The sequence below is a fragment of the Heteronotia binoei genome, chromosome 9, assembly GCF_032191835.1.
Source record: "Heteronotia binoei isolate CCM8104 ecotype False Entrance Well chromosome 9, APGP_CSIRO_Hbin_v1, whole genome shotgun sequence".
NCBI lineage: Eukaryota > Metazoa > Chordata > Lepidosauria > Squamata > Gekkonidae > Heteronotia > Heteronotia binoei.
In genome coordinates, this window is record NC_083231.1 from 1,771,389 (window position 1) to 1,799,079 (window position 27,691).

The window sequence follows — 27,691 nt, forward strand, 5'->3', positions numbered from 1 at the left end:
CACACCTCTTACTGGTAGGAAGAGCACCAGGATGCCCCTGAATTTGGAGGATTCCTTTAGTCACTATGGCTAGTAGCCACTGATGGACTTCTACCCCATGAATCTGCCAAATCCCTCTTTAAAGCCATCTAAGCTCAGGGTCACATCCACTGACAAAGAATTTCACAATTTAATAATGTGTTGGTTAAAGAGTTTTTTCCCCTTTGTTCATTTGAATGTATTGCCCACCAACTTAATTGAGTGCCCCCAAGTTCACAACCGGCAGCTCCAATGGGTCCAGAATGCAGCAGCGCAAGTCCTGACAAGAACATCACGGACAGCACATGTTCTGCCTGTGCTGTGCCAGCTACACTGGTTGCTGGGTGAGTACCAGATTAGATTCAAGGTTTTGGTTATGACCTTGAGCGGTCTGGGACTGATGTATCTATGGGACCGTTTCCTCCACTATGTCCCTGGAAGGGCATTACACTCCACTGGTCAAAATCTGCTGGTGATCCCTGGCCCAAAAGAGGTCCGGTTGTCCTCAACAAGGACCAAGACTTTTTCAATCCTGGCCCCGACTTGATGGAATGCTCTGCCAGAAGACATCAGGGCCCTGTGGGATCTTTTACAATTCCGCAGGGCCTGTAAGGCAGAGATGTCCCGCCAAGCCTTTGCATAAGGACAGCAACAGCTGCCGTGCTGGCAACTTTTTCCCCCACCCCTGATGTGATGTAATGACTGAATAAGAGCACTTTAAAGACTCCATCAGGGTTTGTAATTTTTTAACACAACTGATTTGATATGTGTGTGTGTGTGTGTTGTACATTGCCCTGAGCCTGGCGCTAGCTGGGATAGGTGATTCATCCAATGTAAATATCTAATCATAAAAATGATCATAATCATAATGATAATAATAATATAGTAGGAGAAGGAGAGAAAGTTCTTTCTCTCCATCTTTTTTTCTCAGCTGAAAAGCCACATTTATATTCCACCTCCTGAACGGATGGACTCTTAGAGCCACTGGTGGTATCGGCTGTGGGTCCTGGTGGGGGCCTGTGCTGACTGCTGTGCCGCCTTGGTTACTGCTGCACTCTCTCCTGCTATGGCAAAAGCAGCAGAAGTGGCAGCAAGGAGCTGTAGGAACTGCTTCAGGCCTTTGTGCTGCTTCCTGCTTCCCTCTCTGACCATGTTGTTGCAGCCGCCACAGACTGGGAGGTGGAGGTGAGGGACAGGGGGAGGGGCGTTGACCACACAGTGCTGCCTTGGCAGTCCCTGGCTGCCCCCTGAGTCCAGTGCCTGTGCAGTCAGACACTCTGGTGGAAATCCTTTCTTTCTTCCAGGAACTTACTGTGTGTAGGGCAGGTGTTGCCCAGCAGTCAGATTTGTGTCATTTGTGCCATTGGGATGCAAACTTCACAGCAAAAAAAAAAAATCATAATTCATTAGCCAAACAGTTAACAATATTCTGCCCTTCTATTGGTACCCCCTCCAATCTGCTGCCTGCCTCCTGCAACTATGCTCTGTTCCACTCAAAAACCTGGTTTGCCCTACTCTGAGATCTCATATTATCCAAACAGCTTAGCCCTTTGTTTCCTCCGTTTTCCTCTTTTGAACTGCAGGCATCTCCTGATGCACACAGAAGTGCACCTCTGTAATGCCAATTATTAAATTGATGCCACGCCTCATGTGCCTGTTGACACATGGTGGCATCATGACTGAATTGTGTGCTGCCCAAGGCAGCACCAGCATTCAAAGAAAAGACAAAAGGGTTTATTGTTCCGTAGTTATTCTGCTGTCTGTCTTGTTTAATTGTTTCATGGTATTACAGCAGAACTGCTTTCCTCTGTTTCTCATTGTAAACATATTTCGGCTATGTTCTGGGTTCAATAGGCTTGTGTTGGCTAACCTGAGAACCTAACCATCCTCTATTTATGGGGCAATGTGTTCAAAATTAACAACACTTGTCTTACAAACTTTTGGAATGCAAGTTGAGGACTTCCTGTATTCTCCTTCCAAGTGGAAATTGGGGTGGGGGGTGGGGACAAGCAGAAGTGGCAGCAAGGAGCTGCAGGAACTGGGGTCTCCAAGACTGGCACTGTCCAGAGTAGCTTGCAGGAACAGAAAGCAGAAGTACTATGTGTAATCGAAATAAAACCCCAATATAAAACTGTGTGAAACCATACCAAAAGATGAAATAAGTTCCTTATTGCATAAAGGTAGTGCCCAAGACATTGAAAAGTTTTGCCACTGAAACTTAACCTACAGGGTGTGGTTGGGGTATGGGGGCATGTCCAGTATTCTGAGCTTCTTGGAGGAAGGAGATGATATACAATAATAAATAAGGGGGATAATTGCCACCCTAAATAGAGTGGGATCCTTATGAACACATTGAAGTCAATAAAAGGGAATAATTCTATTTAGGATTGCATTGTTAATGAGGAAACTAGTCTTGTAAGTCTCTCAAGGGAAGAATTCCACACCAGACTTTCCCTTAATGAAAAGATCCTGCTCTTGCCTATAAACACATATCCCCTGCTATTGGAAGTCCATTAACTGGGAATACATGCCAGGAATTATTTGAACAGAACTGGGCTCCATGTCAGGGACAAGGTTTGGAGACAGCATGCCAGAAAGTGTAATGGTTAGGTTTGCCAGCTCTGGGTTGGGAAATGTTTGTTTGTTTGTTATGATGTATATCCCATCCTCCCCACCAAAGCAGACTCAGGGCAGCTCATAACACATAGCTTACAATAAAAACATATACATTAGAAGCATAAACAGTTTAAAAATAATTTGGTGCTAGTTTCAATACATGTTTAAGATGGCATTCAATGATCTTAAACATCTGTTGGATCTAGCGTCTTGGTGGTGGTGGTCAGCATTCAGTTAAAAGCTAACTGAAATAATATTGTCTTGCAAGCCTTGTGAAACTGGGCAAGGTCCCACAAGGCTCTGACCTCCTCAGGCAATTGGTTCCACCAGTGAGGGCAGCAATGGAGAAGGCTCTTTCTCACATTGTTTTCAGTCTTGCCTCCCTCGGCCCTGGGATCAATTACAAGTTTTGTGTTCCTGATCTAAGCACCCTCTGGGGAACATGTGGGGAGATACCATGAGATACTGGGGGTGCAGCCTGGGGATGGTGGCATTTGGGGGGGGGGGCTTCAGCAGGGGGACTGATCTTGGTCATTTGGAGGTCAATTGTAAGAGTGGGAGATCTCCACATGTCTCCTGGAGGTTGGCAAACGTAACAATGCTCCATGGTGCGTTCATGGTTGAGGTGAGTTCACACTGTTTGCTATCAGTATCCACGATGGCTTTACTGGGATGACAGAGAGCCACATAATGTGATCATAGTTACATGGAGAGTGTGAAATTGCCAGGCCCCACCCCCATTTTCCTCCCTGAAATTACCAGCTGTGGCCTGGTAACCCAGTCCAGAAGCCAATACATAGTGCTAGATGAAGGAATTATACATTCCCCAGTCTTCTTCCACCCCTCCCCCAAATCTCCAGGAATTTACCACCCCTACATTCTTAGCTTTTTGATTAAAGATGAATACACACTTCTCCAAGCATCGGCTATTCAGAATGCCACATAATATATTTTCATTCTTTATTTTGCAGAGATATCAAACCTGACAACATACTACTGGATGAGCATGGTGAGTTGGTAAAGAATCTTCTGTAAGAATGGCATTGTAATTTTTTAAAGAAGACATAGAATCATAGAGTTGGAAGATACCTCCAGGGTCATCTAGTCCAACCCCATGCACAGTGCATGAACTTCACAAATACCTTCCCCGCCCCCCCCCCCCCACACACACACATCCCTAGTGACTCCTGCTCCATGCCCAGAAGATGGCAAAAACCCTCCAGGACCTCTGGAGAAAAATTGCTGACAGACCCCAAAGTGGTGATCAGCATTTTCCTAAGCATGTAAGAAAGGGCCACAAGAACTAAGCACTGATGCAACCCTTCCTGCCCTCCTTCTCATGATCTGCCTAATTCACAGAATCAGCATTGCTGTCAGATGGCTATCTGGTCTCTCTTTAAAAACTTCTAAAGAAGGAGAGCCCATCACTTCCTAAGGAAGTCTGTTCCACTGAGGAACTGCTCTGCCAGGAAGTTCGTCTTAATGTTTAGCTGGAAACTCCTCTGATGCAATTTCAACCCACTGGTTCTGGTCCAACCATCTGGGGCAACAGAAAACGGTTCCACACTGTACTCTAGATGACAGCCCTTCAAGTAGTTGAAGATAGTGATCATATCACCTCTCAGTTGCCTCCACTCCAGGCTAAACATACCCAGCTCCTTCAACTTTTCTTCATAGGACTTGGTCTCCAGAGTTAAAATCCAACAAGATCTGGATAATCTGGAGAAGTGGGCGGGTGTGAACAAGATGCAATTCAACAAAGATAAGTGCAAAATTTTACATCTGGACCACAAAAATGTGAAACACAAATACTGGATGGGGGATGCACTTTTGAGAAGTAGTGTGTGTGAAAGAGATCTTGAGGTACTAGTGGACTGTAAACTAAATATGAGCAGTCAGTGTGATGCTGTGGCAAAAAACGCAAATTCAACCCTGGGTTGTATCAAAAGGGCTATAGCATCAAAATAACAGGAGGTCATAGCTCCGCTGTATACTGCCTTGGTCAGGCCACACCTGGAATGCTGTGTGCTACTGGAGTACTGACAGCTATGAGGATCCTGTGAATTTAGAGGAAGGTATTTGTGAGTGCAGGGGATTGGACTAGATGACTCTAGAGGTCCCTGCCAACTCTATGATTCTATTATTCTATCCTCCTGGGTGCTACTCCCCCCAGTTTGGTATCATCAGCAAATTTTATGAGCAGTCCTTCCACCCATTCATCCAGATCATTGATAAAATTGTTGAAAAGAACTGGACCTAAAACTGAGCCCCGTGGCACCCCACTGGACACCTCTTTCCAATCTGACAAAACTCCATTGACAACCACTCTTTGGGTACAATTTTCCTATCCACCAAACTGCCCTATAGTCCAGTCCACAGTCTTCCAGTTTGCCCATGAGAATGTAATGGAGAACCTTATCAAAAGCTTTACTGAAATCCAGGTAAACCACATCAACAGTGTTCCCACAATCCAGTAAGCTTGTTATTCGATTAAAGAACAAAACCAGGTTGGTCTGGGAAGACCTGTTGGGGACAAATCCATGCTGACTTCCTCAAATTGCTGACTTCATCAAGTTATCCTTCAGATGCTCACAAATCAACCCCCTTAAAATCTGCTCAAATAACTTTCCAGCAACAGAAGTCAGACTAACTGGCCTGTAGTTTCCCGGCTCATCCTTCTTCCCTTTCTTAAAGATTGGGATAACGTTTGCTCTCTTCCAATCTTGTGGGACATTCCCAATCCTCCAGGAGGTCTTGAAGATGATGGACAAAGGCTCTGCTAGTTTTTTAGAAAGTTCTTTGAGCACCCTCGGGTGCACACGGTCTGGCGCAGAGGATTCATACTTATCCAGTGCAGCCAGGTGCCTCTCCAAACTGGAGAGCCAGTTTGGTGTAGTAGTTAAGTGTGTGGACTCTTATCTGGGAGAACTGGGTTTGATTCCCCACTCCTCCACTTGCACCTGCTGGAATGGCCTAGGGTCAGCCATAGCTCTGGCAGAGGTTGTCCTTGAAAGGGCAGCTGCTGTCATAGCTCTCTCAGCCCCACCAACCTCACAGGGTGTCTGTTGTGGGGGAGGAAGGGAAAGGAGATTGTGAGCAGCTCTGAGACTCTTCGGAGTGGAGGGCGGGATATAAATCCAATATCTACTTCTTCACAGTTTCTCTGTCCATGTCAATAAGCCTCTCAGGTGTTCTGTTAAGTCTTCTACCAACTCTAGATGGGCTCAAATTCTTCTTCAGGGAGAAAACCAAGGTAAAAAAGTCATTAAGCCTGTCTGCTTTTTCCCTGTCCTCTGTCAGAGTTTCTCCTTTTACTCCCAGTAGTGGACCAGTTGCCTCCTTTACTTTATGTTTGCTTCTCATATATCTGAAGAAATTTTTCATATAGTGAGACCTTCTAGCCAGACCCAGCTCATACTGAGCTTTGGCCTCTCTGATGGTTGATCTGCAGTACCTAGTAATCCTCATGTAATCTTCTTTAGAGGTCAGTCCTTCTCTCAGTTTCCTTTTTCTCCCTTAGCTTATTCTGGAGCTCTCTGTTCATGGTCACTTCACCCTAAAGTCCCCACCACCTTCACCCTTCTACCAACACTTCCTTGTCGGTGTCAAGCATTTGTATTCTTGTTAGTATAGAACTGTATTGTTTATCCTTGCTCTTTGCTGGTGCATATCAAAGCCATGTAACCCGTTTTCTAGTTTGCACCTCTTGTAACAAATGCAGGAATGCCAGCTTTGAAGATAGCGCCTCTCGAGACAGATTCCCAGGCCTCAGCCTGGGACTCAGGATGTTATTAACCACAAAAGATAACTGAACCTGTGAATGTAGCACTTCACACTCCTATGTTAGAATTCCTAGCAATCTTTAGTATTCCTTTGATGTACTGCTTAAATCCAGCTGCTATACAATACAATGTATCACTTTCAATATGGTCCTTGGATAAGTAACATGGATTATCAATAAACCAATACTTTGTTTCTAAACATTGTTTGGATCTTTTGAAACTCCTATGCTTGACAATTTGAAATTGATCCGCTTTAAAGTTCAACTGATCTGGCAACTTTCAAACCGAATGACTGAGGGAGTTTCAGATAACAGTGAACCTTTTAATCCACTGGAGAGAGGGATGGAAGACAGGATAGAGGTGCGGATCCCCCCCATGGCACGTCTTGGACACGAGGAGAGTAGTGGGGCGTGGGGCCCCTCTGCACATACAACAACTTTTCATCACCCCATGGAAGTGGGAGCCACGAACTTTAACCACTCTGATGGAAGAAGCCCCAGCTCAACAAGACGCCATCCTGACAAGGCACACTCGTGGAGGAAGAAGCGGCGGAGCCCTGGGAGGTGAGCGGGAGAACAACCTACCCGAGGAGGATGAGGACCGGAGGGAGCCCCAACCCGATGATGGCGATGGAGGGCCGGGTGGTTCCGACTCCAAGGGCAAGGACGGAGGTTGAGGGCCCAGTGAGCCAGATATCCTCGAGACGGTGAGGGGAGAGATGGCTACAATGGTGAGGGGCTTACGGGATGAGATCCAGGCTAACGCAGCCTTCATGGCCCAAGAGATGCAAAGGCAGATCCATTGCCTGCTGAGACCGGGGAACCCGAGAGGATTACCGGGGTTCCGGGGGGTTAGACCACCACTGGCCCCCAGCTCCCTGCTCAGCCAGCAGCACCGGCTCCACCAGCACAAGCCCAGCAGCCTCCTGCGCTGCTGGGGGTGCCGGCCCTGTCACTGACGGCCTCAGGGCCCTGAGACTACAGAAGGAGAAGGGAGCTAGATGCGACCTTCGATGGGGACCCCGAGGAACTGGAATACTTTTCCATCCAGGCCAATAGTTACATGTACTATTGGGGGAACATGTTCTCAGATAAATTTAGCCGGGTGGACTACCTGGGGTCCAAGCTCAAACGGGCCGCCAAAAGATGGTACGTGAACCTATAGGAGACTAGAAGCCCGGAGCAAGCCCTGCTGACGCAATATGAGGACCCGCTGCAAGAGACTCGAGCTTTAACTGCTTTGCGGGACATGCAGCAGGGGTCAAAGTCGGTGCGCGAGTATGCCGCCGACTTTAGAGCCAACTCGGCTAAGGTCCAGGGTTGGAATGAGCTGATGAAAATAGGGCAGTTCCAGAGGGGTCTGAATGTTAGATTGTTGGATCGGGCCCTCCAGCAAGCGCGCCCCACCACGTTGGTGGGGTGGGTGCAGCTGGCGGGGGAAGTTGAAACCAACATGAAGCTGGTGGCCCTGCAATGGCAGCAGCAGCAAGGGGGAAAGGAGGGACATGAGTCTCGGTCAGGAGCAAAGACCGAGGTGAGGAAGGCCCCACAAGCGGGGGGAACCACCAAAATTCCTCCGGCACACAGGTGCTACCGATGTGGGGACCCGAATCACCTAGCGGTGAACTGCCCAGAGAGACCTCAAGGCCCCCCCTGACTCTGAAGCCCATCGCAGCAGCACCCAGGAAGGCCCCGGCGTGCGCAAGAGAGTCAGCGAAAGAGAGCACCACGACACCAACCATCATCTTGGATGAGTTGAGTGAAATATCGTGGGAGAAGGAGCCGGCGGAAAACGAGGACGACCTGCACTGAAAAGTGCCGAGCAGCAGGTCGTGGATCTAAAAGCATTACTGAGGGTGAGAATAACCGGATCTTTAGTTTTTGTGCCATTGACTTTGTTAAACCTGAGACTTAAGAGATTTGTACATGTGAGAGCTCTAATAGACTCCAGGTGTACGAGGGAGATAATTACTCCCAAATTAGTGGAAGCTCTTGGCCTCTCACGAATCCCCTTGCCCCATCCCATCCAATTCGAACAGATGAATGGATCCGTAATGAAAGGGGATCCCTGCGTGGAACAAACGCGGGCAGTACCAGTGGGCATAGAAGACCACTGGGACGTTGAATTGTTTGTGATTGCCCCCTTCGCCTCCTTCGATGTAGTCCTGGAAGTCGGCTGGTTAGCCAAACATGAACTGGACATTAGGTGGGGGGATCAGAGCATAGACTTTACGACAGTAAATGCAAGTGACACCAGTAGATCAAGGCATGGGGGTCCAATCCTCCTCAATGAAACAAAAAATTGTGCCTGGCAGTGGAGGAGGTTCGGTCCATCCCTAAGGAATATCGTGACCAAAAGAGAGTGTTCAGTGAGGAGGAGGCCAACGAACTCCCCCCTCACCGAAGCACAGACTGTGCAATTGAACTTATCCCCTGTCAGAAGCTACCCAAAGCAAAATTGTATTCCATGGGGTGGGCTGAGAAAGCAGAGCTAAGAAAATTCTTAGACAAGAATCTCAAGAGGGGCTTTATCTGACCTGCGACGGCCCCGCATGCCGTATTGGTGCTGTTCAGGAAGAAGAAAGACGGTAGTCTCAGGCTTTGCACCGATTTTAGGGGGATTGATGGGATTTCAACCTCCAACGCGTACCCCATCCCCCTAATCAGAGACCTGCTAAGCACAGTCTCAGAGGGGAAAATTTTTACAAAACTGGACATAAGGGATGCATACTTTAGAGTCCGGATAAAAGAGGTGGACGAGTGGAAAACCGCCTTCAACACCCCGATGGGCCAATTCGAATACCTGGTCATGCCATTTGGATTACAAGGGGCCCCGGAGGTATTCATGAACTTTATCAATGAAGTCTTAAGGGAGTGCCTGTACAAGGGAGTGGTGGTGTACCTGGATGACATAATTATTTATTCCAATGACATGGACTCACACTTGAGATTGGTAAGGAAGGTACTAACCACCCTTCATGAACACAAACTGTATGCCAAACTGTCCAAATGCGAGTTCCATAAGAGAGAATTGGATTACTTGGGGTTCTGGGTGTCCGGCAAAGGGTTAGCAATGGATCCGGCTAAAATCCAAGCAGTAGTAGATTGGGAACCCCAGAGGACACGTAGACAGCTCCAATTATTTATCGGGTTTGCAAACTTTTATCGTAACTTTATCTAGGGGTTCGCCCAGACAATGCTACCCCTCACTGATCTCCTAAAAACTAAGGGGAAGGGTCCAGAAGCGAAAAAACCGGGGGCAAAGCTAAACTGGACGCCTGAGTGTCAACAAGCATTCAGCAAATTAAAGAGACTGTTCACTAGCAAGCCCATTTTGAGCCACCCTAATGAGCTCAGACCCTTCATGGGCAAATGCAACACCTCCAATGTGGCCATGGGGGCAATACTAATGCAAACAGATGAGGATGGGAGGTTACGACCCTGTGCCTACATTTCCAAGAAATTCTCACAAGAGCAAAGGAACTGGTCCGTGTGGGACAAAGAGGTGTTTGCAGTCATGTTCGCTTTAAAAACATGGCGATGGTGGTTAGAAGGGGCAAGAGTCCCGTTTGAAATTTGGATTGACCACAAAAATTTGGAAGCCTTAACGGAATGCAGAAAACTGACCGAAAAACAAATCTGGTGGGCAGGGTTTTTCGCCAAATTTGACTTCACCTTGAAACACATCCCGGGCTCCAAAAACTTTCTGGCGGACACTCTCTCTAGACTACCACAGCATGATAGTCAAAAGGAGGAGGTGATTGATTCAATACTATCCCCCGATCACTTGACTGGAATGGTTACTACCAGATCTAAGAGAGGGAAGGTAGAGGAAAACGGGGAGGGCAACGCCTAATAGAGGTGGTAGAAGCAGAAGGCGAGGCAAAGCCGGAAGGAGTAAAAAAGGGCAAAGGGGGGGTTTGGTATTGTGAGGGGAAACTACGTGCCGGAGACCCTCTGGAAAGAAGTCTTGCAATTTTGCCACAACAGTAAACTGTCGGGACATTTTGGTTATGTAAGAACTCTACATCTAGTCAACCGGCAATTCTGGTGGCCCCAAATGAAAAAGAATATTTCAGAATACTTCTCTACTTGCCCCGTGTGCATCATGGCAAAAAAGAGGGGGGGAAAGCCCCCCCGGGCTCCTATAACCACTCGAGACAGCAGGGAGGTCTTGGTCCCTTGTCTCTATGGATTTTATTGTTGAACTACCACTGTCCCAGGGAAAGACCGTAATATTGGTGGTGTCAGCAAAGGGTTCATTGAAGTTTCAAAATCATCAGACTTGTCTTTGTTAAAAACTAAGTTTCATTTATTGATTACAACAATGTTACTCTCTACATAGATACATTGAAACTGATAACAGACAGCTTGAACCATTGGCATTTATGAATACACTTCAAAGGCTTTGGGCTTTAAACTACTTCTCATAACAAAACTACAGTTGTTCCTGCAAGTAACACTTTCACACACCCGCTTATCTTTTACCGGTGATGGTTACATTCCCCCCCTTGGTGATGTCCTTGCTTTGCTCGGGAGGCGCCAGGGAGGCTAGGTGGGCGCTTTGCACTTCAAAGGCCTTACTGGCCTTTGGAGTCTTGGCAGCCTCCATTCCCACCCCTCCTCTTTTCCTTACAGGACACATAGGTTAGTAGCATAGAATTTTATTCAGTGATGATATTAGTAAGCAGGGATTAAATACATTCATAAAGCAAAGAGACTTCAATGAAGCACAGGCTGACAGGTGGTAGTTGACACATTCTCTAAACAAGCCCATTTCATTCCTTGCACCAAACTACCAAACGCAAACTGGCGTATCTGTTTTTCTAGCACGTGGTTAAAGTCCACTCCTTCCTTGATAAGATCATAAGTGACAGGGGCCCGCAGTTCATTGCCAACTTCTGGCGGGAATTTTGTAAGCTAACCAGGATGGAACAGGAACTGAGTTCCGCCTATCACCCACAGACAGACGGGCAAACTGAGAGAGTGAACGCGCTTCTCGAACAGTATTTACGGTGCTATATTAACCACCAGCAATCCAGTTGGGTAGAACTGTTACCGTTCGCTGAATATGGATATAACAACAGCATTCACACCTCCACTAAAACATCCCCTTTCAAGATAGTGAATGGATATGAAGGGAAGCCTTTTCCCCTGCTACCAGGGGGCGAGCAAACTGAGACCCCCTCTTCCTTCGAACAATGGTGGGGATGGAAGGTAATACAAGAAAATTTAGAAAATGCTAAAGAGACCTACAAGAAGCATTATGATAAAAAGCACGTTCCGGTATGGGACTTTAAGGTGGGGGACACGGTGTTCTTGTCTACAAAAAACCTGCCTTTACCACAAACCTCTAAGAAACTGGTTTATAAATATCTGGGGCCATTCAAGATAAAAAAGGTAATCAATAAAGTGACAGTGGAATTAGAGTTGCCAAAATTGTTTAGTAAAACCCACCCTGTCTTTCATTGCAGCCTTTTATGCCGGGACCTGGGGGCTACGAATTGGCACCCTCATCCGCTGGCGCCACAGCCAATTCAAGTGGAGGGGCAGAGTCACCATGAGGTGCAGGAGATACTGGATGCCAGGGTGAAAAGGGGGGTGCTCTACTTCTTAATAAGGTGGAAACATTTTCCCCCAAGCAACGATGAGAGGGTGGAGGCATCTCATGTAAAGGCACCCCGATTACTGAAGAAGTTTTACCTACTGCACCCTGAAAAACCCTGGGCCAAGGCTTGGGGGGGGGGGGGCAGTATGTCAAGCATATGTATTCTTGTTAGTATAGAACTGTATTGTTTATCCTTGCTCTTTGCTGGTGCATATCAAAGCCATGTAACCCGTTTTCTAGTTTACACCTCTTGTAACAAATGCAGAAATGCCAGCTTTGAAGATAACACCTCTCGGGACAGATTCCCAGGCCTCAGCCTGGGACCCAGGATGTTATTAACCACAAAAGATAACTGAACCTGTGAATGTAGCACTTCACACTCCTATGTTAGAATTCCTAGCAATCTTTAGTATTCCTTTGATGTACTGCTTAAATCCAGCTGCTATACAATACAATGTTTCACTTTCAATATGGTCCTTGGATAAGTAACATGGATTATCAATAAACCAATACTTTGTTTCTAAACATTGTTTGGATCTTTTGAAACGCCTATGCTTGACAGTTGGTTAATATTAAGTCTAGTATGGCCAAGCCCCTAGTGGCTTCTTCTACCATTTGTCCTATATTTTAACATCTGATAGGGCATGTCTAGAGAGTGGGACAGAGAAACAGCATTTTACCTATTTTCTTTTGTTCCCTTGATTAGTCTGGTGCTGTGCTAAATGTATGCCTATGAACATTTTCTTCTTAATAAATACTTTCTAATGTTTGATGCTGGCTGTGGTTCTCCGTACCACAAAGAGACCTCCACTGTCTTGGACACACTATTTTAAAAAGAGTGTCAGGGGGAAGGCTAGCAGTTGGCAAGTGGCTGTTCCTCCAAGGGCACACAAGGCAGTAAACTGTCTCTGTGGAGACCAGATACTGGGCAGTGGGAGACAGAGAGGCCAGGCCTCAGAATTTGGAAGGGAAGCTGGGAGTCCTGACCCTCCCAGTGGGCAATTCTGTACAAAGATCAGGTGATGGTGGTGGTGAACTACCCAAGGGTGAAAGAAAAGCTTCTCCAGGGATGGAGAAAAACCTAGGAGGGCAGGGTTGGAATAGGGCCAGCAAGCCAGAGCAGGCCTGTTCTGCCACAATTTGATACCCTTTTGGGGAGGGAGGTGAGGAGTGCAGTTTTCTGAGGAGGTACTAATCAAGTCTAGCAAAAACTAGATATCTGGGAGAAGAATGGCTGGCCTAGCAGTATCACAGGCAGATTTGTATAGGCAGGGAAGAACTCAAGCCCTCACTATTCCAGCTAGACGGAAACATGGCAAGGGATCCAAGAAACCGATGTGGATGAACAGAGAGCTCCAGAATAAGCTAAGGGAGAAAAAGGAAATGTTCAGGAAATGGAGAGAAGGACTGACCTCTAAAGGTTATATGAGGGTTACTAGGTACTGCAGATAGTTTTGTACAAGCAGGTTGCCTTTTTCTGTGTGAGCATCATGACAGTACAACAGACGCACCAGTTGCAAAGAGAGCTCAGCAGAACTTTTGCCCTCTTTGTGTCCTCACATTGTAGTGATCAGTGCTGCAGAGGCCTCCACCTAAGAACATAAGAGAAGCCATGTTGGATCAGGCCAGTGGCCCATCCAGTCCAACACTCTGTCCAACACCTCATCAAGCAGCCAAGGTGCTGCTGTTGTTCCCGCAGCCATAGCTTAGGAAATGGGGGAGCAGCCTCTGCATTCATCCATCTTTCCTCTCTTTCCTGCCCTACTTCTCTCCCCCCACCCAATCCCTTTTATCTCACAGTGAGATTTTCAGATTTCTTCTTTCTAAGGAGGCAAAATCATGCCTCCTTGTCTTTATCCTGCCAGTATGAACTTTTTCCCCCTTTAGCCCCATCTCCACATTAATGGTCATAACAACCACAGGCCCACAGCTGCTCTTCCAAATTCCCTCAGGGACACTGTAATGTGTGAAGTGTGTGAAATGCACTGGCTTTTGGAAGACATTTTCTACCATGAGTAAAAACCAGGAAATAAAAGCAGGGGAGGAGTGGAGGGCAAAGGCAATAATAAAAACTTCATATAAAATACTGGCTATTCAGTGTCAAGCATTGTTTATTTCTTTATTATTATAGTTACCAAAATATAGAAATGTTACTAACCATGAATTGAGCCCTATGCACATCAAAGTAGAAAACCCCCCTTTTGTTCCTTTCGCTTTACTAACAAATGCAGGAATGCGCTCTTTGAAGATAAAGCCTCCTGGGACTAATTCCCATGCCAGCTAAGCTGGGACCCAGGAAGAACCGACCGCAGTAGAGATAAGGAAGTTGCAGTGAGAACTTTCACTCGTGAATGTAGAATTGTTTAGGGAATGTAGAGATGTTTATAGAACCTTTGATGTGCCATCTTTAAGTATGCATTTTACTGTTACACTGCATCAGTTCCAATACTTGGCTCAGCTGAGCCACATGGATAATCAATAAACCAAACTTTGTTTCAAAAATCAAGGACTGGTTACTTTGAGATCTAATGCTTGACATTCAGGTTAGGGGATTTCTCAGAGCTTATTTGGACAAGTTACAAAGTTCCCCCCATCCCTGCAAGCTCTGAAGGGTTGTTCTGCTCCTGCCATAACTGATTTTTGAAGAACTTATTTTACAATCTTCTTCCACTTTATTGTATCATTTCAAAGTTTATTTATGATATATTGATGGTAGTTCTATGATTTTTAATGGATGTGATAAATTTTGTGAATTTGTTGAGTGGTTCCCATAACCTACATCTTTCTATCAAGTTTTAAGTTGGAGAACCAGTCTGGTGTCGTGGTGAAGTGCTGTGGACTCTAATGTGGAAGAACCAGGTTCATTTCCCCCTCCTCCTCCACATGCAGCCAGTTGGGTGACTTTGGGGTCAGCCACAGTTCTCTCAGAGCTGTACTCTCAAGAGCAGTTCTCAAAAGAGCTCTCTCAGTCCATCTACTTTACAGGAACTGGGTCCAGACCAGCATCTTCGAGCGCACAGGAGGCATCCCAAATCAGGCAGGTTCAAAAAGGAGCGGCCAAGTCCCATTCAGATGCTCCCCTGCAAAACACCCATATCTCGCATGGGAGGCACTTTGGCTGTTGCACTCCATCTCCATAGTACAGTTTGGGTTTCTTTTTTTTTTAGTAGCCATGTGCCCATGCGCCTAGGACAGTTTTTTTTTAAAGAATACCAATGAGTGCCTAGAGCAGATTGGCAGGTCCACCCCAACAGTCTGCCTCGCTGGCACTCTCCCATGTTCTGACACCCATTAAGGTGTATGGCATGCAGCAGAAGAATTTGCTATCACTTTGTAAGTGGTAGCTTTTTGAGCCTCCTCAGAGACACTGGAGAACGGGGTGAGCACGAGAGTGGGGAGGGATGGTGGCTCAGTGGTAGAGCATCTGCTTGGTAAGCAGAAGGTTCCAGGTTCAATCCCCGGCATCTCCAACTAAAAAGGGTCCAGGCAAATAGGTGTGAAAAACCTCAGCTTGAGACCCTGGAGAGCCGCTGCAAGTCTGAGAAGACAATACTAACTTTGATGGACCGAGGGTCTGATTCAGTATAAGGCAGCTTCATATGAGTGGGACAGGAAACAGATGCGCATATTTGGACTTGATTTTTAAATCTGTTGACCAGCCGTCCCTGTGTTGACTTAAACTGCTGATCTGGACCCAGCCTGGGTGTCTGTTGTGGGGAAAGGAAGGGAAGGAGACTGTTAGATGCTCTGAGACTCTGAGTGAAGGGCAACGTATAAATCCAATCTCTTCTCCCTCCCTCCCCCACCCTCTTTTCCCATGCCTGGCCCTGATCAGATTTATTTCTTTTGACACATTAATATACGTTCATAAAGGTCATTTATGTGTCAAACATTTCATGAAGCCTCCGTATAAAGATTCTCTTCTGCATTATTCTAGTTTTCAGTTGCCATGGCTAATTAGCAATCTTCCTTTTAGTTCCTTTTTACATATTAAATGCAATACTTCACCTGCTTTTGTCTATCCTGCTGAAGCTGATACCTTGACTAAGAAATTTTATCCATATGGATATCTGAACTGTGACATCAGCCTGCCTTGGAATCAAAATAATTGCAAACCTAGGAGGGAACTGTTTGGCCATTCTGAGTCTTATCTATAGGGATTGTTTGCACTGTATATAATAACAGTTTGTTTTTATGCAGTTAAGAACAACTGCACTTTGGACAAGATTCAATTTTGGCTACATTTTTCTTTATTGGTCTCTCGATATCTTTGTGCAAATGAGTAAATCTTAACTGCATCCAGAAGAAGCAAAGTTAAAAGGCACCATTCTCTGGTTCAGTGAACAAAGCTGAGTGACTTCCTATGGGTGAAGCTTAGAAGAGAAACTTCTAGCTGTATTTAATCTTTTGTTTTGTTGGTTTAAACTGCAGGGCATGTTCATATCACAGACTTTAACATCGCTACAGTTGTGAATGGCTCAGAAACAGCTGCCTCCTTGGCTGGGACCAAGCCCTATATGGGTAAGTCTTATGGACCCTTCTGAAGACAACAAGGATTTTTTAAAGAACATCCACAAAATAAATAGCAATAGAACAATAGCAAAGATAGAACTTTTCATGCCTTAATAAATATATACATAAAATCCTTTGAAGAAGTAAAAAGTTCTCTTGAAATGGTTTGACATTTCTAAAATCAGATGGTAGACATTGGCAAACCCTAAGAATGACTGTAGTTGACATCTTGTCTTGGAGGGTTCCCAGCCTACCACATCTCTAGCTTGGGTGGGGACCATCCCTAGCCCTGCCCCAGTCACTCAGTGGCCCAGGAAACCCAGCTCCATCTTATGAAACTCACACTACAACAATTTGGCAAACAGTTTGTTCTCAAAAATAGGGAATATTTTTGTTTGTGTGGTTTTGATTGGCATGTTTGAGAGGCTGTTTTGGTGCCTCATCTTTGTTTCTGCGCCAAGGCTCCCTTCAGTTGTTTTCTTTCTGGGAGCTCATCATACAGACTTGGTCACCTTGTCACACACAGATGGTGGAGATGTAAGAGGAGGATTGTCAAGCATAGGTATTTCGATAACCAAGCAATTGTTTAATACAAAGACTCATTTTATTGATAATCCGGTACTTATCAAAGATTTCAGGTTTTCACGGCTGGTAACATCATTAGGGTTTGTAGAATCTTTCGGGCTCAAGTGCCGTGTTCTACTGGAGAAAGTAGAACACGGCACTTGAGCTTAAAAGATTCTACAAACCCTAATCCGGTACTTGCTCCAAGGTGCGATACCTTGGAAGTGATACAAAATTTCACACGGTATAGATTCTTACAGGCTACTTCAAAGGCAATAGAAAAGATATCTTCAAACCATAACATGCAGATGTAAATTACAACAAAGGTTCAAAGGGTACTATCAACTACCATTATGTTACTACAACTTCTCCCGGTTCCCAGACATTCCTGTCTTTCTGATAAGATGTCAGGGGAGGCGCCTTGCTTCCAGCATCAAGGTTACTTGCATATTCTAAATCTTCTATCAAGAGGTGAGACAAGAAGGAGAGAAAAAAGGGGGGGGGAAGCAAGCTTTGAAATGCAACTATGAGAGAGAAAAATGTTGCGGCAGAGAGGAAATGGCTCCCAATACATACATTGATTCAATACACAGAAATAGCATGCTTGACAAGGATGCCCTAAGCAAGGGTGGGGGAAGGCATTCCAGTTGGAGTCTCCTTTGCTGTGTATCCCTTTTAAAAGTGTCTGTAAAAGAAAGCTAGAACGAATAGATCCACTCCTGCAGCCTGATAGTTTTCAGGGCTGGTTTTCAGATGGCACCAGGGGATTTTCCTGTTGATGTGGTCAGCATTCCCATCAATGCCCTGGTTGACCTTGGAATTTGGAATTGTAATAGACACAATTGCTCCCCAGCACCCTCCCCTATGCCTCCAGAGCCTGGCAGCAGCCCTTGCTTTACTGAGGAGATGTGGAGAATGAAAAAATGTGAATGAGACGACAGTCTCCATTGTGGGAATGTGCGATCCTGGTCTAAAGATTAGTTTGAGATCACACGCAGGGGTGTCGAACTCATTTATTATGTGGGCCAGAACTGACATAAATGAGACCTTGTCGGTATGGACCATATCGGGTTGGGCCAAGCCATGTCAGGCCAGGCCATGTGATTAGGATTAGGTAGCACAGATATAAATTTTATAAAGAACACAGACAAACATAAATATCTATTTTTAAAAATGTAAGATATGCTTAGCACTCATTGTTCTTAAAGATGCTTGCTTTGTATTTCTCCCACGGTATCCAGGGAACTGGGCAAAGGAAGCTCTGGCTCTTTCCTTCCTTCCCCAGGAGACCAGGAGGCGGAGGAGCCTCAGCCAATAGAAGGAAGAGAGGCTTGGCTCAGTAAGCTCTGTTGTGCAATTGAGAGAGCCTGACAAAGCAAGCTATTCCTCCTCCCATTCCTCCCCAAGGGAGGAGCCTCAACCAACAGAGAAAATAGAGGTTTTGCTCTGTAGCTCCTGTGTGATTGAGCAAGCCTTGCAAAACAAGCTGTTATGCAGAGGAAAGCAAGAGAGAGGGAGAAGGAAGCAAATGGCAGCCAGTTGCTCGGGGGCCTGATAGGACCTCTCTGGGGGCCTGATTCAGCCCTTGAACTGCATGTTTGTCACCCGTGTCATACAGCATCCCCCAGGTTCTTAACCTGCAATTGTGCCAGTGATACTTATTTAACACTCACAAAAATAGGCTTTGAACCAGGAAACAACACAGGTCCTTTTGAAATGCACCACCATTAATGTGGTGATATATGCTATGTAGTGGTTCAAAACTTACTTTAGGGTGCAGTGCTTTTGACTTCTCAATATTTGTGGATGGTTTTGTGAATAAGAAACTAGAATGTGCAACTAAGGAAATGGGAACCAATTTCAGCCAAAATTTTCCACATTCGTTAGAGCCTTTTTGCATAGTACAGGGATCCTCAATAGAAAGGATCATGAACCAGCCTGAACCAGGACAGAGGTTGGGAAAATGTGACTCCCATGAACCCTCCCTGAAAGTTTGGGGAGGTCCATGTGGGCCCCAAAGCCATTTCAATACTTTCAGAGCCCAACCAGAAGTGAGCTCCAAATGGCATTTAAGTGCCACCAGAGCGCACCACCAGCCACATGGCCCAACCAGGCCCAGGCTTCTTCTTTGACTATCTGGGAACCTGTGCTGCTGTTGTAAACAACTCCCTGGAGAAGACCCTGATGCTGGGAAAGATTGAAGGTAGAAGAAGAAGGGGATGGCAAAGGATGAGATGGTTAGACAGTGTTACCAATGCAACGAACATGCATTTGAGTGAATTTAGGAGGGTGGAGGAAAATAGAAGGGCCTTGTGTGATGTGGTCCATCAACAAAAAAATTAATCTTTTTTATCTGCATGCAACTCCTGCCCCAGTGATCTCCATGGTCTTTGTCCTCACCACAAAGCTTACCTAACGGCAGGAAACCTAAAGCGGTTACACTTGCTACCTTAAGAGGGGAAGGTTTGCAGCTCAAAACACACTTGGTTTCCCCAAATCATAAGAGAATGTGTGGGTCCCTCAGTTTAAAGAAAGGGCCTGTTGCAGTCACATAGTAAAGTTTCAAAGCCGAAGAGGAATTTCATAGTCTAGCCACTGCACCAAAGTGGTTCTCAGCAATACAGCTATTTGGTTTTGAACATATAAAATCCTTTATTTTTAACTGTCAAGGAACAACATAGACTAAGTATGTCAAAGTGGTTGGAGTGTTGAGTTGAGAGGCCACAATTTCATATTCCTACTCTGTCATGGAAGTTCACTGGGAGGCCAGTCAGTCACCTTCTCTCAGCCTGACCTGTCACACAAGTTATGGTAAGGATAAAAGAGAACTTGTGCACTACCCAGAGCTTGGGGGAGGAAGGGAAGAAGGAGTAACAATCCAAGAAATGGATTCAGGTGGGTAGTTGTGCTGGTCTGAAGCAAAAGAACAAAGTTTGTTGGTCTTAAGGGTGCCACTGGACTCAAATTGTATCCAAGAAATAATTACCAATAACTGATGTTGGACTTTTCTTTTCTTTTCAGCTCCAGAAATATTCCAGACATTTATGGATGGAGGCCCAGGATACTCATACCCTGTAGACTGGTGGTCTTTAGGAATCACAACATATGAATTACTACGAGGCTGGGTAAAAATGTAGCCTTCTTTTTAATCAGGCAATAACTTCCATTTTTGTAGTCCATGCATCATAGTTTGGTTGATACCATGTTTATGATTCCATATTTTTTGCTGGAATATTAACAACTAGCCAAAAACCCATGCTTTGCTACAGCATTTAACTACCTAAATTTGTTTTAGATAGGAAGAGTGTTTTGGTTTTGGAAGATTTAGAAACTCAATTTCCATACCAACTGTTATGAAAAATGCCTATTCTGGTTTAGAGCTGACTTCCCCTTTTGGTCTGCACAACAACCCTGTGAGGTAGGTTAGGCTGAAAGTCTGTGAGTGGTCTGAACTCACTATGTGGACCAAAGCAGGAGGGGAGCAACCTTAGCAGGTATAATGACACAGAGTCCAGCCTGCAAAGCAGCCATTTTCTCCATGGGAGCTGATCTCTGCCATCTGGAGAGCAGTTGTAATTCTGAGTGATCTCCAGCCCTCACCTCGAGAGTGGCAACAATGGTTCTCCAGGAGGAAGTGGCTGGTTTGGAGGGTGGAGACTATGGCATTGTACCTGTCTGAGGTCCCACCCCTCCTCAAACCCCACCCTCTCCATGCTCTAAATCTCCAGGAATTTCCCAATGTGGAGTTGACAACCCTATGTCCTTGCCAGCAGCAGTAGCAGCATTAGCTATATTATTACACAGGTCCAGGGGTTCGGGCTGGGCATGGATGAGTCAGTCAGGACACCTGTTCAACTGTCTGCAGTCTGTGTAAACTGATTTTTACCTCAGAACACAGAGCTGCACAGCTGAGCAATCAGAGAGAGGGGGGAGCTTCGACTGTCTGCAGTCTCCATTAACTGGTTGCCACCTCAGGACACAGAGCTCCACACTTGACCTGTGGGCGGAGGGGTGGAAGCAGGCAGCACCCTGCCAGGTACACAGCACAGCTCTACCCCATTGGGAAAGCACATTGTATCCCTTTTCACTCACTTAGGAGTCAAATGTCTATAAATGCCATCTTAGTGCGCACTACTGATGTCATGGAAGGAATGCACTCCCCAAATGTTGAGCTTCTTGTTTATATGCATATACATATGGATTATACAAGTACAGTATCTTTATCTGCACACCTTGTCAAGTAATGTGCAATTTGGTCCTAAAAGAATGTTTTGAACAGTGAACTTCTGTCGAATGCTGCTATTTTCTAGCATTTTACTTTGTGTGGTTCATCTTTATATTTTGCCCCAGAGGCCATACGAAATCCGCTCAGTCACACCAATTGAAGAGATCCTCAGCATGTTCAAAGTAGAGCAAGTTCATTACTCCTCAGCTTGGTGCAAGGGCATGGTGGCACTGCTCAAGAAGGTAAGGAGGAAAAAGGGCCGTCTTGGGAGAGACTGAAGGGGCCAGCCTGGAGGACAGAACTGAGACCTGTGTTAGGAGGTGCTGACTGGGTGCAAGCAGAAGAGAGGGGGCACCGTAGAATAAGGTCCACAGAAGGCTGGTTGTGTTAAGGAAGAGAAAGGATATTCTTTACTCTTAAATCCATACTGTAATAGGGAAGGTAAGATGATCACTCTGGCTAGACATCTAACCTAGGAAATGGCAAGTGATTCAGAGAACATGTGTTGTCCTCCTGGAATCTCAAGAGAGAGCAGAAAAAGTGAAAGATGGAATTAGAAGAAAGGAAGCCCCTAAAAACAGCAATCTAGGTGACAAAGAGAGAAAGCAGCAGAGCAGACAAGAGAAAGTTGATAGAAGGAGCTGACTTGTCCATCTCACTCATTCTACTGACTCCTCTACTGTCCTAGTGCACTAAGTACTAAGAGCCATTGCACAGTCTTTCACTTCCAACAATCTGGGCAGCCTGAGTCCTTCTTTGCTTGTTTTCTCCATCCAATAAAGGCTGTTCTAACTGATATTGAAAAGAACACTGTTTTAGAACCCACCAGCCCACAAGTAAAGCCTACCTACTCCATACTGACCTCCTTTGGAGCTAGACTCCAGGGGCTGGTCCACCACCTAAACAACTGGTGAGCGAAGAAGGCACGAAAGTGGCCACTGCAGCCAGCAGTCAGGTTTGGGTTTTTAAAACCTCTTTGTTGGAATGAGAGAGAAAGGGAGTTAAATCGAAGCAGAATTTAGAAGGAAGTGGAGATTAGGTAAGTTAGAGATCTAAGAAAGGAAAAAGAAAGTAGAAATAGACAGCACCTATTCTAAATGGTTCTCCCTATCGAGGCAGGAAAAGAACTGAAGAGATGGGTGACTTCCACCAAGGAGATTGGAGGTGAAAGACTTTGTTCCTGCCTCCCTGAATGGAGGGTAAGAATCACCCACCAAGATGTCCTCCTCCTCAGAGGTAGAAGAAAGGGCACGGGGGGGGGGGGGTCAGAGAGCAGTTTTAAGGTTAAGAACAAATAGAAGACCATAGATTTATACCCCACCCTTCTCTCTGAATTAGAGTCTCAGAGCAGCTTACAATATTCTTTATCTTCTTCCCCCACAACAGACACCCTGCGAGGTGGGTGGGGCTGAGAGAGCTCTCCCAGAAGCTGCCCTTTCAAGGACAACTCCTACGAGAGCTATGGCTGACCCAAGGTCATTCCAGTAGCTGCAAGTGGAGGAGTGGAGAATCAAACCCAGTTCTCCCAGATAACAGTCTGCACACTTAACCACTACAAACTGGCTCAAATAAAAGCATCTCATTCAAGGAAATAACACATATACGCACTTAGAGCAATGTAGCAATTAAAGTCCTGCAGAGCCAGTTATTCCAACGGAGGTGAGAGGAGGCTATGGGTGTAGCTGGCACCTGTTTCCAAACAAACCCTTCCATGTCATGGAATTGGTTGTGGCAGCACTGGATGAGGCACAATTCCAATGTATGGAATGGGATGCAGAGGCATTGTCTCTGGAGACCACCCTGGCAACACAGAAGAAAGGCCTTGGGGCTCAGAATGGCTTGACTTGGTCCTGTGGACTCCCAGAGGCCTCAGATCAGCGTCCAGATCTGCATCAGCATTTTTTTATTCTACACCAGAGCCAGTAGTGTAGTGGTTAAGTGCACAGACTCTAATGTGGGAGAACCGGGTTTGATTGCCCACTCCTCCACAACATGCAGCTGCTGAGTGACCTTGGGTCAGTCACAATTCTTGAAAGAGCTGCTCTCTCAAGAGCAGTTTCTGCCAGAGCTTTCAGCCCCAGCGACCTCACAGGGTGTGTGTTGTGGGAAGGGGAAGGAAAAGGAGATTGTAAGCCTCCAAGTGAAGGGCATGGAATAAATCCAACCTCCTCCTCCTCCTCTTCTTCTTCTTCTTCTTCTTCTTCTTCTTCTTCTTCTTCTTCTTCTTCTTCTTCTTTCTTCTTCTTCTTCTTCTTCTTCTTCTTCTCTTCTTCTTCTTCTTCTTCTTCTTCTTCTTCTTCTTCTTCTTCTTCTTCTTCTTCTTCTTCTTCTTCTTTTCTTCTTCTTCTTCTTCTTCTTCTTCTTCTTCTTCTTCTTCTTCTTCTTCTTCTTCTTCTTCTTCTTCTTCTTCTTCTTCTTCTTCTTCTTCTTCTTCTTCTTCTTCTTCTTCTTCTTCTTCTTCTTCTTCTTCTTCTTCTTCTTCTTCTTCTTCTTCTTCTTCTTCTTCTATGTTTGGTCTTCTAAGAAGCATCAGATGGTTCTCTGGGTTTAGCCTAGTTTTATTTTTTTAAAAGATTAGTATGATTACCACTTTGCAGCAGCTAATTCCTGCCACTTCTAACTGAATACCACCATTTTTAATTTCAGCTCCTCACAAAGGACCCTGGGTGCCGAGTCTCCAGTCTTTCTGACATGCAGAGTTCCCCCTACTTAGCCGATATGAATTGGGATGCTGTTCTTGAGAAATCCCTTGTCCCGGGTTTCATACCAAATGTGAGTCAATATTCCCGGTCATCTATATGATGGTGCCACTTCTTCTTTCCCGTCTGTTAGGCTGGAGACAAGATGGTGGATGAGGGGGATGTATTTTAGAGCTTGGGTAACAACATGAGCATCTTCTGTCAGCGTGTGAAAGAGAGGGTAGCTGGATAGGAAAGGGGCAATCTAAGGACCAGGGAGAGACATCATTCAGATGAACAGAGTCAGGCACATCTACCCTTAGTGAAGGAAGCAGGGGAGAGAGCTTGTGTGAAAGGACAAGGCTTACTTCCAACTTCCCTCTCAGAAGCTAGATGTGACATGTCATCACTCAACCAAAGGCCCTTCCCTCACCAGCACTCTTCTTTCCCAGATAACTATTTCTCGCTGGGGGGTTTTCCCCTTTAAGGAGATTACTGCATGACAAAATCAGTTCAAAGCCATGTCACTGCCATGTTACATGTCCTGCAGAGTTACAGTTGCCAATCTCCAGATGGAGCCTGGAGATCACCTGGAATCACAACTGATTCCCAGACTCCAGACATCATTTTACCCGGAGGAAATAAATGGTTTAGAGCAGGGGTGTTGAACTCATTTGTGAGGAGGGCTGCAGATGACACACATGGAACTTTGTGGGGCCAGGCCGTGTGGGTCAGAAAATACAATGTGAGGTAGCAGAGATATAAACTTTATAAAGGACACAGACAAACACAATTAAAGATATTTGTTAACTTAAAATACAAACATGCTTAAAATTCTTGCAGTATTTTGTTTAAAATGGAAAGGTGGGGGAATAATGGGATTTGGCAATATAATTTTTAAAATAAAACATCATGAAAAAGCACAAGGATCACAGAAGACACTATAAAATATAAAATGTTCTGGGCCTGGGAAAACAATGAAATGGCATTGCAAGCTTCCCCCACCCACCCGCACCCCAAGGTCTACTCAGGTTGGCCATGGCTCTTCAGTGTAATATCCCCCTCTGGCTATGGGTTCCCAGGTTAAAGCATCAACCCTTTATTTGCAACTCCAGGAAGCATGAGCTTCAGCTTTCTGCCTTGTCTTTGCTGGCAAATCAGAGGATGCCGTGTGAAAATTATACAAGCAAAAACTCATGGCTATAAATTACTGGCAATCTCAAGTTCTTGTGCAAATGTACAAAATTTATGAACATGTTATCTCAGTGATTTTAAATGTGTTGCAAACACACAAACAACTACATATATAAAATCTTTGACCCGACAGAGTCCTGCTGTTAGCGAGGACAAACAAAGCAGCAGTTCATAATACTGAGTATTCCACCAAAGCCATTCCAAATTTCATAACGGAAACCAGTGTCCTTCTTCAAAGGTTGTCAGTGGACGCAGAAGTTGTACCCCTAATTCTGATTAATATTATGGGGCTGCAGGCTGGAACCAGCTGTTTCATGTATTGCTTCGTCAGATTTTAAATCGGGGTTGTGTGAGCTTCAATATCTATTCACTTCAATATCCAGTGGTAGAGGCCTGAGTTTACTGCTAGAAAATTCCCCCCACCGGTTGCTAGGGAATGCCTGGCAACCCTATGCTGCAGACTGGGTTCACCACAGCCCTCTAATGTCCATTCAACACACACACACAGACACACAAAGAGATTCATACCAGTGACAGAAGTTCTCCAGTTCTCTCTCCATGGGAAACTGACTCTTTAAGGACTGCCTTGAATTTCTACCTTCTTGGTAAACAGTTGTCTGTTCCTGCCTTCACATTTTGTAGTTTTGCTGTTGTTACTAAATTCATGTTGTAATTCAAAAGCAAATTGGTAATATCAAGAATATTTCTGTGCCTTTTATGTGATAGCTTTTGTATGGCCATAACAATCTGCAGAAATGCAAACCTGTGAAGTACTGATCTGTTCTGGTCCTGGTCATGAAAGTCTTTTATTGTTTTCTTCTTGTTTGTACAGTAAAATGCTAAGTAGGGCTGCCGGGGATGGGGGATCCCCCCTGGCAGGGAGCAGGCTGCCAGGGGGGATTCCTGCCCCCAAAGAGCCCTATCAGCATGTGCCTTCCCGGCACGATGATGTCACCCGGAAGCAAGGTCATCATTCCAGGGACATCACACTGGGGACACTATAGGACTCGCACTAAAAACTCTATGGTACCATAGAGTTTTACTGCGAATCCTAGAGTGTTTCTGGTGTGCTGCTCTAGGAATCATGGTAAAACTCTATGGCACCATAGAGTTTTTTCACAAGTCCTAGAGCATCCCTAACGCAGTGCGATGGCATCACTTCTGGGTGAAGTCATCGTGCTGCAGTTGTGAAAGAAATCCCCCGCCACAGCAGCGGAGGGACTTGGGAACCCTAATGCAAAGACATCTCTTGGAAAACGTCTCTCTGTTTGCCCAAAACAGAAACGAAGGTTAAATTGTGACCCAACGTTTGAACTAGAAGAAATGATTCTAGAATCAAAACCACTTCACAAAAAGAAGAAACGACTAGCTAAGAATAAAGCCAGAGATGACACCAAAGACAGCTGCCCACTGGTAAGGGGTGGGGGGGGGGGTCTTCTTCCTGTGCCTAAAAAAGAAGGCAGAAAGATTGAGACCATTCTGTTTCATTTTTAACATTGTCAAAATTGGCATTGTTCATTCTTTAGCTATTTCCAGAAACTTTTTATAAAATTCTTCCATTTATCACAACCATGATGTGACCTCAGGATTTACAAATGCTTGCATTTTAAATTATGAAATTTCTGCCATCCATTGAAAATAAACAACTTCACTTTTTTTAAAAAAAGTTCTGACATCAGGAGTCAGCTGTTCTTTGAGAAAGTTAGTCACAATACCTGTTACCAAGCTTTGATTGCATTCCGTTGCGCTGCTGTAGCTTTCTGTGTGGTTGTCTTGGGTTTTTTAAATGTCATCATCCTCTTTTTAAAGAACATACACCTACAGCAGTGCCTGGAAAGTGTGAGGAAGGAATTCTTCATCTTCAACAGAGAAAAGTAAGTATCATATACTACTGAAATGATTTTTAGATCTCTCACACTTCCTTCTCATTTGTTTAAAATATTTATAAGCCCTCTGTTCACCCAGGCAACTGGGACCCAAGGCAGATTATTGATTAAGAAGCATTAAAGTCTCAAATAACGGTTTAAAAGATCAATCCTCAAATCAGAAGCCTGGATAAAAAGAAATCTTTCTGCTTGCAGCCTAGGGAATCACCAGGGTAAAGGGCAAGAGGTGCCAGCACTGAAAGAGCCCAGACTCCAGGCCCATAGCTACGAGGGGGCACAGCCCCATGACTGCTAGGCAGGGCCCCCTGACTTGGGTCCCCTAACCAGCCTCCAGTGCCTCAGCTGCATCCTTCTCCATTCTGCCATATACCATTGCTTCTGCTTGCTTAGGGGACCTGATCATAAGCAGTTGCTTCTGCTTGCTTAGGGGCCTGAAGAATTCTCTGACCCCTCAGCAAGCAGAAACAACAGGGCACTTTCGGAGCCCAGGACTGAAACTTAAGCTCCCTGTTGCTTCTGCTTGCTTAGGGGCTGGAAGAAATCTCTGACCCCTCAGTAGGAAACAATGAGGCACTTTCAGCGCCCAGGACTGAAAGTTAAGCTCCACCT

General features: G+C 45.4%; 1 protein-coding gene across 1 annotated transcript in view; it reads left to right on the top strand.

Annotated features, from left to right (window-relative positions):
* The window catches only part of STK32B (serine/threonine kinase 32B), a 53,667-nt gene that overhangs the window by 22,203 nt on the left and 3,773 nt on the right, over positions 1-27,691 (top strand). Inside the window, exons 4-10 of the mRNA XM_060247285.1 lie at positions 3,606-3,643; positions 16,455-16,544; positions 20,121-20,224; positions 21,450-21,566; positions 23,971-24,096; positions 26,478-26,609; positions 27,006-27,070. Coding sequence (XP_060103268.1) covers positions 3,606-3,643; positions 16,455-16,544; positions 20,121-20,224; positions 21,450-21,566; positions 23,971-24,096; positions 26,478-26,609; positions 27,006-27,070 — 672 coding nt within the window. The remainder of the gene's footprint in view (positions 1-3,605; positions 3,644-16,454; positions 16,545-20,120; positions 20,225-21,449; positions 21,567-23,970; positions 24,097-26,477; positions 26,610-27,005; positions 27,071-27,691) is intronic.